The sequence below is a fragment of the Sapajus apella genome, unplaced genomic scaffold (assembly GCF_009761245.1).
Source record: "Sapajus apella isolate SASKATOON/1434 unplaced genomic scaffold, GSC_monkey_1.0 scaffold38, whole genome shotgun sequence".
NCBI classification, from domain to species: domain Eukaryota; kingdom Metazoa; phylum Chordata; class Mammalia; order Primates; family Cebidae; genus Sapajus; species Sapajus apella.
The window spans coordinates 17450337-17465387 of NW_022436978.1; the positions used below are offsets into that span (position 1 = coordinate 17450337).

The 15051-nt window shown below is 46.6% G+C and overlaps 1 protein-coding gene across 5 annotated transcripts in view; it reads left to right on the top strand.

The window, feature by feature from the left end:
* Positions 1-15051, top strand: part of ABCC5 (ATP binding cassette subfamily C member 5) — a 95627-nt gene that overhangs the window by 39721 nt on the left and 40855 nt on the right. For 4 of the 5 annotated variants that reach the window (XM_032298447.1, XM_032298449.1, XM_032298448.1 and 1 more), the window contains 6 exons: positions 1241-1389; positions 2257-2364; positions 7847-8203; positions 11956-12027; positions 14146-14270; positions 14390-14462. In XM_032298447.1, the coding sequence (XP_032154338.1) occupies positions 1241-1389; positions 2257-2364; positions 7847-8203; positions 11956-12027; positions 14146-14270; positions 14390-14462 (884 nt within the window). Of the gene's footprint in view, positions 1-1240; positions 1390-2256; positions 2365-7731; positions 8204-11955; positions 12028-14145; positions 14271-14389; positions 14463-15051 lie in introns of all 5 variants that reach the window. The other variant, XM_032298451.1, reaches the window with a different exon arrangement.

Sequence of the window (15051 nt, forward strand, 5' to 3'; positions counted from 1 at the left end):
AAAAAAAAAAAAAAAAAAAATAGTGGCCAGGCAAGGTGGCTCATGCCTTTAGTCTCGACGCTTTGGAAGGAGAGACAGGATCATTAGAGCCCAGGAGTTTGAGACCAGGCTGGGCAACATAGTGACACCTCATCTCTACAAAAAATAAAAAATTAACTGGGCATGCTAGTGCACATCTGTGGTCCCAGCTACTTGGGAGGCTAAGGTGGGAGGATGGCTTGAGCCATGAAGGGTGGGGCTGCAGTGAGCAGTGATTGTGTCATTGCACTCCAGCCTGAGCAACAGAGCGAGCCCTTGTCTGAAAAAAAAGTATCTTACCATTTTCTTGTTTTACTTTCTGTTCCATGGTCTTTAGTACTGTATGGTTGCTTTGCTAATAAGTGGGTTGATTTTGCAGATATTTAAGAAAAATCATTCTGCCTATAAAAATTATATCTCACCTATCTTCTTGTAATCGTCATTACTGCTTTTTTTGTATGGAAGCCTCTTTCCTACTGCCAACATATAGCAGGCACTCTAGGAAATCTTAGTTGCCTCCCCCGCCTCCCCCTTTTTTTTTTGAGACAAGGTCTCGCTCTGTTGCCCAGACTGGAATCCAGTGGTGGAATCTCAGCTTACTGCAACCTCTACCTCCTGGGTTCAAGTGATTCTCCTGCCTCAGCTGCCCAAGTAGCTAGGATCACAGAGGTGTCTACCATGCCTGGCTAATTTTTGTATTTTTAGCAGAGATGGGGTTTCACCATGTTGGCCAGGCTGGTCTCAAACTTCAGACCTCGAGTGATCTGCCTGCTTTGGCCTCCCAAAGTGCTGGGATTACAGGCGTGAGCCACCGCGCCCGGCCTCTTAGTCCCTTTTTCATTCTCCGGTGCCATTGTGTTGTCTTTCCTATAATTCCTTAGGCAAAAAGTAAACAACCGGGTAAGCAAACGAAACTGTCAATTGTAGGTACCATTAATGTGTTCACTCCTTCTCTAAATAAGAAATTTATAAAAAGAATCAGAAAAAGGTATCATAAAATATGATCATTGTGTTCATGTAGAGTGACTGCTTTCTGTTAGATTCATCCTGTGACTTGATCCATTTCAAACCTCAGCCTTATATACCAGCTTTAGTGGTAGAACTGATAGTCATGGGTGTTGAAAGGTGGCCGGAGACTATGGAGTCTTGTTTGGAGGTGGAAGAATAACATCCCAAAGTTTCTTTTAACTTTCTTTGAAACTGGCTTGCTTTTTATTCATAGAAATCCGCGAGGAGGAGCGTCGGATATTGGAAAAAGCCGGCTACTTCCAGAGCATCACTGTGGGTGTGGCTCCCATTGTGGTGGTGATCGCCAGCGTAGTGACGTTTTCTGTTCACATGACCCTGGGCTTCGATCTGACAGCAGCACAGGTCAGGGAGCCCTCAGGGATGGGGAACATCTTAGAAATACCACATATGTGGGAGGCTGAGGCAGGAGAGTCACTTGAGCCTGGGAGGTGGAGGTGACAGTGAGCCAAAGTTGCGCCACTGCACTCCAGCCTGGGTGACAGAACAAGACTCCGTCGCAAAAAAAAAAAAAAGGCAATGCCACATGTGGAGATGCTCTGGTCCTCCTGGTCCTCTCCTACTGGACCTGGAGGTTCCCCCAAGAATTAGTAGGTATTTTTTCATTCATAGGATTAAGCTGGGAAGTGGAAGAATGGGGAGCAGCGAGCCCTTACGCACAAATTGTGTATGAGTTCTTTTCAGTCAATCTACGTTTGAGTTTAATTCTGAAATTGCAGAACATCCTGTGGTTCATATTTACTGACAATTTTAATTGAAGGTCCCCAAAACTCAACTTTTAAAAAAAATGTGGCCAGGCACAGTGGCTCATGCCTGTAATCCCAGCACTTTGGGAGGTGGAGGTAGGCAGATCAGTTGAGCTTAGGAGTTTGAGACCAGCCTGGTCAACATGGTAAAACCCTGTCTGTACTAAAAATACAAAAATTAGCTGGACGTGGTGGCTCATGCCTGTAATCCCAGCTACTCAGGAGGCTGAGGCAGGAGAATTGCTTGAACCTGGGAGGCAGAGGTTGCAGTGAGCCGAGATCGTGCCACTGCACTCTAGCCTGGGTGACAGAGTGAGACTCTATCTCAAAAAAAAAAAAGAAATGTAATTGACTTGTAGTAACATCTGACAGTCAAGTTGCAGGCTTTGTAACACCTGAGGAAATTGATGGTGTCATGCTACTGTAGTTGTATGGCATAATCAGGCACAGCTTCTTCTATTTTCAGGCTTTCACAGTGGTGACAGTCTTCAATTCCATGACTTTTGCTTTGAAAGTAACCCCATTTTCAGTGAAGTCCCTCTCAGAAGCCTCGGTGGCTGTTGACAGATTTAAGGTAAGTGGCTCCTTTCTCTGCCCCTGTCAGGAGCACTCCCCATCCAGCCAACTGCTGCTTCTGTTCAAGGGGCCACACAGACTGGCCACGCTGGCCTTAGGCTTGCCTTTGGCCTTTTGGCAAGTTGGTAAGAAAAAGGGAGCAGTGGAGGAGACTGAATTGAGGGACGAGTCTTGTCACCTTTTTAAATTAATGTGAATTTTTACCTCTTGTGGACATCCGTGTCTGGGCTCCCAGGATTGCGGTGTTCCCCTTTAGAGCTAGCCCCTCCCACCTGGGCCTGACACGGATATGTGGTAAGTCACTGGGCCTGGAAGTGGCTTCACCTAGAGGACCAGCACTGTCAGCCGTCTTCCCCGTGGTCTTTGCTACTGTCACTGTGATTGGTTGACATGCTGAGTCCTTTTTGATACTTTCTTTTTCCTGCCCTGTGGTTGCTCCTCATGATGCAGAGGAGGCAGTGACACGGAAATAGTCATAAAACTAGATCATGTTGAGAAGTGCAGCGAAGTAAGTATCAGCTGCTTTTCTTGGAGGCCATTAGTTGATCATACCTTGGCTGTGTTCTTTGTTCCTTCAGAATAATGCACATACATGATACAAACGGGAGTATATTTGGGAGGGTGGAGAGAAACAGATATTTGATAGTGGTTAATGCTTAACAGAAAAAGGGGCTGCTGTGTGAGCCAGAACTCCTTGATGCTGCCACAGCATAGATTAGCTCCTGTGTCCCTGCTTGTGTTTCTTGGCCAGTGAGAGGAATACAGAAGCAATCTTGGTGATATGAAGGCTTGAAGCTCACATGTTTGAGGGATGAATATAATCCTCTTGGAAGTTCAGGAGAAAACAGATTGGATTTTCTTCTTAAGAAACGTGGAAACTAGCTTCCTGGGATTTGCTTCTGTTCTATTTGTTTGCAGTTGACCAGGTGACTTTTATTTGATCAAGAAGCTAGTCCTGGCCAAGTGTAGTGGCTCACGCCTGTAATCCCAGCTCTTTGGGAGGCTGAGGCAGGTGGATCAGTTGAGCCCAGGAGTTCAAGACCAGCCTGGGAAACACAGCAAGACCCCATCTCTACAAAAGAATTAAAAAATAGCCAGGCACATGGTGTGCGTCCGTAGTCCTAGCTGCTTGGGAGGCTGAGGTGGGAAGATTGCTTGAGCCCAGGAGGTTGACACTGCACTGAGCACAGGTCAGAGAGCCCTCAGGGATGGGGAACAGTTTAGAAATACCACATATGCGGGAGGCTGAGGCAGGAGAGTTGCTTGAGTCCAGGACGCAGAGAGGACAGTGAGCCGAGATCGCGCCATTGCACTCCAGCCTGGGTGACAGAGCAAGACTCCATCTCAAAAAAAAAAAAGAAATACCACAAATGGAGATCCTCTGGTCCTCTCCTACTGGACTTGGATCATGAGCTGGGATCATGGCACTGCACTCCAACCTGGGCAACAGAGTGAGACTCTATCTGTAAACAAAAAAAAAAAAAAAAAAAAGGAAGAAAAAAAAAAAAGGAAGGAGAAAGGAAGAAAGAAAAGGAAGGAGAAAGGAAGAAAGCTAGTCCTCAAATGTGCCCCTCCCCCACCACAATGTGGCTGTTGCTTAGAAGACCAAGAGCCAGAGTCATATGAAAAAAAATGGTCTAATGGGACTCAGAGCTTTATTTTGCTGAATCCACAATAACCAGTCGTGGGTGAGAGCAAATGTTTGACCATAAGTTCTCCCCACTGTTCGTTTTATTCATGTTAGTGAATGGATTAGATAGCACTTTGTATGAAGTAAGGGCATGTATTATAGGTTGGTCCTCCCCTTGTTTTTCAAGGGCTCTGGTCTCCTGCTTATTAGTGAGGACTTAGATTAGCAGGTGGCTTTCACATCATCAGTCCCTCCTCTCTCCAGGAAGCTTCAGAGTTAATAATAGAAGCAACATCACCCACATGAGGCCCCATGAGACCTTAGACCCCTTCTATCTTGTTCCTTTTGGCAGTCTTGGTCTCTTTTTTCCTTCTTATTCTTCTTTTAATTAGATGCTTGGCATACAATAATAAGTATTTATGACCAGGCTTGGTGGCTCACGCCTGTAATCCCAGCACTTTGGGAGACCGAGACAGACGATCATGAGGTCAGGAGTTCAAGACCAGCCTGGCCAACGTGGTAAAACACTGTTTATACTAAAAATACAAAAAATTAGCTGGGTGTGGTGACATGGGCCTGTAATCCCAGCTACTTAGGAGGCTGAAGCAGGAGAATCGCTTGAACCTGGGAGGCGGAGGTTACTGAACTCAAACCTGGGCAACACAGCAAGTCTCTGTCTCAGAAAAAAAAAGATAACAAGGATTTATTAGCTGTTACCTAATTCTTCCCCAACTCTAAGCCGGTTCTTTCATCTTCTTATCTTCAGGTGTTTATTAATTGGAATGACATTGGCTTTGTGAGGGTTCGGAGGCCATTTTTTAGGTGTAAGGCAACTGTTTATTATGTTTCTGAGTACATTAAAGGAAGCCTGCCTCAATCTTGGGGGGCCATCTAAGGCAGCCTTTTGAAAACCACAACAAAACTGTTCCTGGGATTGTATCTCTCCAAAAGCGTCTGCACTCCCGTCGGTTTTAGAAGATGGAATATAGAATATCAAGGACGGGACTTGCTTCTTTGATTCATTTTTACAGACTTTGAAACTGAGTGACGCTGTTGCAGAACCTGCTTTTCACCCTGGGTCTTGTTTTATGCCATTTTCTTTTTTTTTTCTTTTTTATTTTATTTATTTATTTATTTATTTTTTCTTCTTTTTTGTTTTGTTTTACACCATTTTTTTTCTTTCTTTTTTGAATGGGAGTTGGAGATCTGGTAGATTTGCAGGTGTAGTCTTTTCTTTACTTCACCTACTCCGCAAGTGCGTCTTGCACGGGAACTTGTGGCTTCCTGTTGGGTAGTGTGGATGATCAAATATGTTTATGTAACCTGTAGTTTATTGATTTGATAACCTGTAGAAAGGCGGTGCAAAGCTGCACTGATTGTCCCCGGTGGAATAGGGTGGCTAGCTCTAGCAAATACAGACACAGAACACCCAGCGAAATACTGTATGAAATATACTTATACTGAAAAATTATTGTTCTTCTAGAATCTAAATTAACTGGGGCTGGGCATGGTGGCCCACACCTGTAATTCTAGCACTTTGGGAGTCTACAGCAGTTGGATTGCTTGAGGCCAGGAGTTTGAGACCAGCCTAGCCAAAAATGTGAAACTCCATCTCTATTAAAAATACAAAAATTAGCCGGGCATGGTGGCAGACACCTATAATCCCAGCTCCTCAGGAGGGCTGAGGCAGGAGAATCGCATGAACCCTGGAAGCAAAGGTTGTAATGAGCCAAGACGGTACCACTGCACTACAGCCAGGGCGACAGAGTGACACCCTGTCTCAAAAAATAAATAAATTTAACTGGGCATCTTATATTTACCTGGCAATGCTGTGAGTAGCCCCCTCTTCTGTTCTCAACAGATTCATTCTGATTTGATTCTTCTAGTGAATGAGTAGCGTTTTCATGGTCAGTGTCCTGTAATAAAGTCGAGGCTTATGGTTTATAGGTTTGTGTTATTTCTAAGATTCTGTTGTTCTAACAGGTACAAATTCAAGTAGATACAAGTTCAATTATGGGGAGGCCCTTGTCTGCCTCTTCGCATGTCAGGGCAGAGTGACCTGAAGCCGAAACCCTCTTGGTAGGAGGGTAAGACTGCCGTGAGTAGGAAGGAAACAGGGCTAGAGCTGTGAAAACCAGTAGATCCTGGCATGTTTCTTAATCGTTCATTGAGGCCTAAGAGGCCTTTGTCCTTTGAATATCTCTTTAGGGGAGGGAAATGATGGAAACTCCGTCACCAGATGGTTTTACTCTGTGAGGGTGATGAGAGTATTTGGCATGTTACTCGTAGCTCAGTCTCTCAGGACGGCTTTGAACCAGTGAAACCAGCAGCTGTTTCAGCAAGCAGGGGCTACACCTAAGGTTACTCACGAGTGAGGATGAGCTTGAAAGTTTAGAATCATGACACAGCGGGGAAGAAAGGATCAGGGATGAATGGGAGAACGGGAACTTAAGGGAGAGCTTAAAAGAGCGAGCTTAGAAGTTTAGAATCCAAGAGAAAGTGTTCGTTCCTGGGGAGAGGGATCATGTATGATATTTAATAGCACCTGCAAACTTTAAGATAGTTGAGGGATTCTTAGTAACTAAGCAGAGTCCTGACACTAAAAGTCATCTTTTCTCTAAAGATCTTGTAATGTTTAAAATTTTTTTTAATTAAGAAAATATATTTTAAATCATACTGTGAATCCAACTGGTATAGCATTCTGTAGAGAAGATCACTGGCTTAAGAGCATTATTAGAAGTGGGTTCAAAGCCTTATGGGAAAATCCTGGGCTGTGATTTATTGTGGTCAGTGTTTCACATCTTAATTTCGGAAATATTTCCCTCTTCAAGAATTCATTTTTCAGCCAGATATGGTGGTTCATGCCTATAATCCCAGCACTTTGGGAGGCTGAGACAGGCAGATAACTTGAGCCCAGGAGCTTAAGACTAGGCTGGCCAACATGGCAAAACCCCTTCTCTACAAAAAAAAAATATAAAAATTAGCCAGGCCTGGTGGCACGTGCCTGTAATTTCAGCTACTTGAGAGGCTGAGGCACAAGAATCTGTTGAAACCAGGAGGAGGAGGTTGCAGTGAGCCTAGATTGCGCCACTGCACTCCTGCCAGGGCAACAGAGCAAGACTCTGTATCAAAAAAAAAAATCCTTTTAACATAACTCAGGGGTTCTCTGGGAATGAGTGGGAGGAAAGTGTCTTGTTCTCTTCCCAAGGGGTGTTTCTCAGGGAGATACCCTTCGCTTCCATGCAAACCCATTCCTTTGCTTGTTTGAACTCTCAAGCTCCAAGGCAAGGCTTTGGAGATATGAGAGTTTCTTAGCAAGAAGATGTTCTCTGTGGTAGATGAAACTTTACATGCTCTTTTCTGATGACAGCAGCGTAAGCCTGTTACAGTCTCTACTCCTAGATATGGACGGGAAGCGGGTAGGCTTTTGGATTCTGCAGGAGGGGTCTGGAAGGAAAACACGTAGTGAGCATCTGTACTGGAGATCAGCGTGCCCTTTGCTTTTCCTACCTGCTTTTTACTACTCAGAACAAGGGGCTACGTGCCAGTCAGTTCAGTGTCATTAGGTCTGGTTAGGCCGGTTGAGGGAGAAAGGCATTTTAGCCTGTAATTTGTCCTGCGGAATATTGGGTCACTGACAAGGCCCCTGGACCTCTTGAGGTTGCCCCACACTCCCGTGACCCCTTGCTGGGCCTGAGACTGGGCTGCACTAATGAGCTCCCTTTTGCCCTTCAGCTTCCTTCCACTGTATAGCCTGATGTGTTTTGCCGCGTGAGTGTACGCCCTAGGCTTGTCTCCCTGGTCTTGATCCAGTGTCTCATCTTTGCACCTCTCTCACAACTCCTATCAGAGTTTGTTTCTAATGGAAGAGGTTCACATGATAAAGAACAAACCAGCCAGTCCTCACATCAAGATAGAGATGAAAAATGCCACCTTGGCATGGGACTCCTCCCACTCCAGTATCCAGAACTCGCCCAAGCTGACCCCCAAAATGAAAAAAGACAAGAGGGCTTCCAGGGGCAAGAAAGAGAAGGTGAGGCAGCTGCAGCGCACTGAGCATCAGGCGGTGCTGGCAGAGCAGAAAGGTCACCTCCTCCTGGACAGTGACGAGCGGCCTAGTCCCGAAGAGGAAGAAGGCAAGCACATCCACCTGGGGCACCTGCGCTTACAGAGGACGCTGCACAGCATCGACCTGGAGATCCAGGAGGTAAGCGGTCCGTTCCCTGCCTTCCCGCCTGTCCCCTCATGCCCCCTGCGCCACCCCATGCTGATCTGCTACCTTTTCACAAAGTGCTTTGTGGCTAGGAGTGATTTTGAACTAAAGAGCAAATTGGACCAGTTCTAACTTTAAAAAAAAAAGCATTTAGCAACAGAAATTAAATAAGAACTGATCTTATGAGATGATTGTTTTATAAGCAAGGAAATGAAGCATTCAAGTGGATTTTCCAGGATTTTGCCCTAAAGCGATTTCTATTATAGTTGTATGTGAGCTGTAACAGTTATTTCTTATTGTTATGACTCTATGAGGGCCCCTTTTGCATCAGGCTGTGCATCGTTCCTGGCACATAATAGATATTCTCAGTGCTACTGTGACAGCAATTGTGTTATAATTATTTATTTTTAATATAAGTTAAGGATCGTTAGGTAGATGGTGTCACAGCCCAGGTAGCACAGGGTTAGAATCTCGGAGGCCCTCCTGCAGAGAACGGTGGAACAGAGATGCCAGGTTCAAGGCCTTTAAAATACAGACGTTTTTTGGAACCAGCACCATGTTCACAGGGCTGTGTCATCCAGAGGGCCCCAGATGCATATGTATTCATTCATTCAATAGCCATTTTACGAGTATCAAACTCTGCCAGATGCGTTGGTAGTGCTGGGCATAGAGCCACAAAAACCCAAACAGACACAAATGCCGTCCTTCTTGGACTGTATATTCTAGTGGGCATGGACGGGCCGTAAGCAAATAAAACATATTGCATATCATATGGCGATAAGGGCTATGACAGAAGGGGATGGAGGGTGGGCATGGTGGCTCATGCCTGTAACCCCAGCACTTTGGGAGGCCAAGGTGGGCAGACGGCTTGAGCCCAGGAGTTCAAGACCAGCCTGGCCAATAGGATGAAACCCTGTCTCTACAAAAAATACGAAAACTAGCTGGCCGTATGCCTATAGTCCCAGCTACTTGGGAGACTGAGGCAGGAGAATCACTTGAGCCCAGGATGTGTAGGTTACAGCGAGCTGAGATCACGCCACTGCACTCCAACCTAGGTGGCAGAGTGTGAGACTCGGAGTGACACTCAGAGTCTCAAAAACAAAAAAAGAAGGGTGGGGAGAGTGGAGCAGGTGTGGTTACAACTTGAATAGGCTGCCTGAGGGAAGGCGTTATTTAAAAGTAGTATTTGGCAAATACCAGAGGAGATAAGGGAGAGAGTGGATTTGGGGTGGGTGGGGAAGAACATTCCAGGCCAAAGGAACAGAAGCACAGAGGCTGCAAGTGGAGAGTGTGCCTGTTATTGGAGTGCAATGAGCGTGGGAGTGGATGCCAAGGGCAGAGGCAGTGCCTGCCAGAGCCTCTGGGGACCAGCTTTACTCCAAGTGGGAAGAGAGCCTTTGAAGGATTCACAGCAGAATGGCAGGACTGGACTTACGTATGAAGAGGATCCTTCTGGTGGTTGCAGGGGAGACAAGGCAGCAAGAACAGTCAAGGCTGTTACCACAGTGACCAGGAGAAAGATGAGTCTGTCTTGGATCCAGGTTGCTGCTGCGAGGTAGTAAGAAACGTTTGTCCATGTAACTGGAAGTAGGGAGGAAGAGGTGTGAATGCACTGTAGATCAAAATCAGCAGCTGACTAGAGGCGTGGTAAGCCGATCCAGAACTAGACTGAGAAGAGAACAGAAAGCTTCCAGCTCTTGAAAGCTATAAGCAAGAAGGGGAGACAGTCCTGAGTGAAACCACTTGAAACTATTAGTGTCATTGAAGGGCATGCAAGTCAGTTTTTCTACTTCAGTTAACTCTTTGTTGTTTTTTTTTTTTTTTCCTTTTTGAGACAGTCTGGTTTTGTCACCCAGACTGGAGCGCAGTGGCGCAATCTCGGCTGACTGCAACCTCCACTTCCCGGGTTCAAGTGATTCTCCTGCCTCAGCCTCCCGAGTAGCTGGGATTACACATGCCACTGTGCCTGGCTAATTTTTGTATGTTTAGTAGAGGCAGGGTTTCACCATGTTGCCCAGGCTGGTCTCAAACTCCTGACCTCAGGTGATCCACCCCCCTCGGCCTCTCAAAGTGCTAGGATTGCAGGCATGAGCCACCACATCTGGCCTTACTTCAGTTAACTCTTAACAGCCTTTTTCTTTAGTAACTATTAACTTGATTATTGAGACAGCTCTAATACATTGCTGATCAGCTCTATTAAAAAATGATTCCACACATGCAGCTAAAGTGTATTCTTTCGCTTTGTATGTTGACCCTCATTCTGCCCTTTAGGGCCCACAGACACGTGGGAGACGCTTAGCCATTTGAAGAGAGGTGCCTTAATTCTCACTGGGCCTTCTCTTTAGGAAGGGAGGTGATGTTTGCCAAGTGTCTGTGCACCAGGCATTTCTCTCATTGTTGTCTCATTTAGTCACCATTTCATCATCAGAACAGCATTTTTCTCTGTGTAAACCTAACTGGCCTGAGCAGAGGTTGAACCTGTGACTTGACCTCCTTGTTGCCACCACACAGTAACCGTTCGAACTCCTGGATCATGCCAAAAACTATTTGTTCAACTATCAGACGCTGTACTTAGTTTTATGAGAATGCCTTTCCTCAAGGTTCTCAGAGTCCAAAGGAGACACAGTATAAGGATAAGTCTCAGGGCCCAGATCACACGGTTAGCAAGTGCTGGTGAAGTTGGGATTTAGATCAAGACCCATCTGCCTCCAGAATTCATGCTCTGTCCCCACCACCACCCTCCCGCTTCCTTCCTGGGGACGCTTGAACCAGCACAGTGTTGTAAATAGATGACCCTTTTGAGGTTATCTGTCTATCCCCTGAAAACTTTCAACACTACTTTGAGAACTCTTTATCTTGCCTAAGGATATTCAGTTCATCATAGTCTTGATTTTCCACTTTTGTGTGGGATTGGTGGTGTAAATATTCCTCAGATTTTTTGAAATGTTTTGTAGAAAAATGGAAGCAACAGTATCCATGGTTTTTATTGAAAATAATTTATAGACCCTGATTTTTAAGAGTCCTGCCGTCTCTCCTGGAAAACAACAAAAACAAGTAAATTAAGAACACCGGTGGCTAGGCGCAGTGGCTCACACCTATAACCCAGCACTTTGAGAGGCTAAGGCGGGCGGATCACTTGAGGCCAGGAGTTTGAGACCAGCCTGGCCAACATGGCGAAACCCCATCTCTACTAAAAATACAAAAATTAGCCGAGAGTGGTGGTGTGCACCTGTAATCCCAGCTACTCAGGAGGCTTAGGCAGAAGAATTGCTTGAACCCAGGAAGCAGAGGTTGTAGTGAGCCAAGATCGTACCACTGCACTCCAGCCTGGGTGACAGTGTGAAACTCCGTCTCTAATAATAATAAGAATAATAATAATGAAATGCTCTTTGAGAGCCCTGCCCTCTCTTCTAAAAAACAACAAAAACAAGTCAGTTAAGAACATGGGTTACCAGCAGAATAGTAAAGAGACTGGGCCTGAGAGTGATCAGGGATACCTGAATGTGTGTGGCACGTTTCCTTTCCCCAGAGGGCTTCCATTCCTGTTATCTTGGGTGTCTCCAGAGAAACCTATGAGATAGGTGGCTAATGAGTGCGAAAACAGGTGAGCGACTTGCTGAGTCATCAGGGTGACAGTTCTGTAGGGGTAGACCACAGTGAATGTGTTTTTCCTCACGGTAATTGCAAGTCCGTAGACATGAGTGGTCAGTAGCCTCCAACGACCCTCCTCTCTGTGCCTTGTGCAGGGTAAACTGGTTGGAATCTGCGGCAGTGTGGGAAGTGGAAAAACCTCTCTCATTTCAGCCATTTTAGGCCAGGTAAGATTTTTGTTATCGTCCTTTTCTTCTTTCTCTGGTTCGCAAGAGTCTCAGGAAAAACGAACAGATTTTCTGAAGGGAGTTGGGAAAGGGGGAAACAAATGAACCCTCAGCCTGCGTTGTACACCCCAGTTTCCCCCAGTTCACCCCTTCACAGCCTTCTGTCTGGAAGGAGGCTCGGTGGGCGCCTGACGGATGACTGACTGTTGCCCCAGCTGGAGTCATTTGGCCTTGTGCCCTCTTTCATTCCGCATGCATCTGTTGAGTGCCACAGGTATGCCAGTGTGTTGAAAATGGCGGAGATAAGAGATGAACAGACACCCTGCACTGCAGCACTACCAACAGAATTAACTTGTAAAGAAGCAGGCGGCCAGCACTCCCAGCCTCGCTGTCAGACAGGATTGTCAGGATTTGATCTAGAAGCAAAGCCGCTCTCAGTTTTCTGCCTGAGCCCTGAAGAGTCATGCCGTCAGGGAGTTCATGGTCCAGTGGGGAGCAAGGCCTTGAAGACACACACACATCTCCAGGCAGGGACTGAACAGCGCGCTGAGAGTGAGGGACAGGAAGGGGCGGGCGTCACCCTGCTGAGACACATTATCATTGCTGTGTTTTAGAACCAAATAATCCAGAAGAGAAACAAGGTGCCCATGTGCTTGTTAAACTAGAATGAGATTGACTTAGATGGTTGAGATGAGTCGAAACTTACGATTATCTCTGCGTCCTGATGGATAAGGTCCACTGAATGGAAATGAGACAGGGCAGGAGTGCCTCTATAGCCTCCAGGTTTCGGAATGCTTTCTGGTCTTGTTTGGCATCAGCTGTCACAGTTGGTGAGTTGTGGTTCTTCTCGAGGGTAGTGTGCCTGGGGCTGTCTGAGTTCAGATCATGGCGGGCAGCTCCCCCACTTCTGCTTTATGACACTCTCCAGTGGTTGGGCCCAGCCATTGGCCTTTGTAAAAGGCCCCAAACTTCCTAGGTGATTTCTGATGGCCAACCGGATTTGGAGGGCCAGTGAGGAGACAGAGGTGCGGGGAGGGGAGAAGGAAAGAAAAGGTCAATCCCTGAGTGCTGCTCTGCAATCTAGCAACGTGCTCCTTGTTCCAGGGTTGACTAGGCAGTGGTCAGGTGGAAAGCCAAATCAGACTTTGCTTCTGGACAAATCCTGGCGGCCTTCTCTCTGACACGGAAACGGGTCGTGCTGGTCAGCCCTGCCTTGACTGTAGTTCACTCCGTTGGCAGCACGGCAGTGTGCCGTGCTTGTGCAGCAGCCAGAAGTGCCGGCTTTCCACAGTAGACCCTCCTGGGGTTTCTGAACCCTTTGAAATGCACATCAGAGTGCTTGCGGGTAGTTGGCTACACCTGTGTGTGTACACGCTGTGTGAGGGTTTATGAGAAGACCAGCTTATGAGCGAGCACTGCACAGGCTGGTTAGTGAGACTTTGCTTCAAAGCTGTGGCATCCCCGACCCAAGACAAATGTCTATTGTCAGTCCCAAACAAAAGAAATAACGGAAGAAGGTAAAATGGATAAATCAATTCATGTCAATCATTGCGACTAAACACAAAATTCAAAGCACGTGGTTCGTCACTGCATGTGGGCAGGGAAGGCCCATCGTTGGTAAATGGACAGTATGTAAATATTATAAATATTAAGTGATGTCTAACCTGGCCTTTTTTTTTTCCATTGGTTCTCATTTTGTAGAAGCAGCTGGTCAAGCCAGCATCCTAGATAATTGCTGTAGCTGAGTTGGCCTGCCGCCGTCCTGAGGCAGGGATTAGCTGTAAACCCCCACAGCGTCCTCTCCGGGAGGATTCTGCAAGGACCTGTTGCTTGTACTTCTAATTTAAACAGTTTGCACACAGCAAATAGGCTGTGGAGGGAAGTGTTTGCTCCTTCTAGTTACGGGTTATGCTGTGCTCCCATCACACATAAGCAAGGAGAACTTTGATTTTCTTTGGGGCTATAGCTCTCTTTGGAACAAAGGTGGGATCTGGATTTGGGTCCAGAAAGAGCCAAGAAATTGCCAGAGCTAGATTCCATCATGGAAGGTGGGGATTGTGTTGGCACAGGGTGATGGTTTTGAGTTACGGTGCCATTGGATGGTGTCTCTCTCCCTAGATGACGCTTCTAGAAGGCAGCGTTGCAATCAGTGGAACCTTCGCTTACGTGGCCCAGCAGGCCTGGATCCTCAATGCTACTCTGAGGGACAACATCCTGTTTGGGAAGGAATATGATGAAGAAAGGCAAGGAATATTTGGCTTTCTCGTGTTTCCATTGTGGCCTCGTAAGAGTCAAGGCAGCCCTAAGCAGGCTTCCCGCCGCCTGCCCTGTGTCCCTGACGCTGTCTCTTTGTGTCCTCCAGATACAACTCTGTGCTGAACAGCTGCTGTCTGAGGCCTGACCTGGCCATTCTTCCCAACAGCGACCTGACGGAGGTACAGGCCTTCTGCCCCGACCAGGCGTTTGCAGAGAGGGCTCTGGGAGATGAGCAGCAGGTCTGGGCCAGAGCCGCTCCTGGGAGCGGCTCTGAAATGCTTGGGAGAAGGGCCTCCCAGGGAGTGAGGGTCTCATTAGGCCTTTGTGTTAGGAAGGCACGTGTCCATTAGGGCAGAGATGTTAACACTACCTGTTTTAAGGTTGTCAGTATTTTTTACGTCTTGCGGATTTTAAACAAAATCCCATTGTTGACTCAGTTGATGTTTTTCACTCTATTCAGATATTTTTAAAACTGTAAGTAAGCATGTGCATGTTGAGCTTCTTCCCTGAACTTGATTTTGCCAAGCTCCTTACTCAGGTAGTCTGTAGAGAGCCCTTTTCTATTAGAGCGAAAGAGCTTTTGAACAAATCTGCATTTCTCTGGGTCTCTGGCCTGGAGCAGTTTCCAGAGGCGTGTCTTTGGAACTAGTTTGTGCTCCTCAGTGTTAGAACTTGTCTCCCATGAACTGCCCTAAAGGTCTCTGGGACTGGCACCTTTATTTAGTTGACTTTAGAGGTCCTTAAATCCGTGTCCTCAGATGAGCAGCA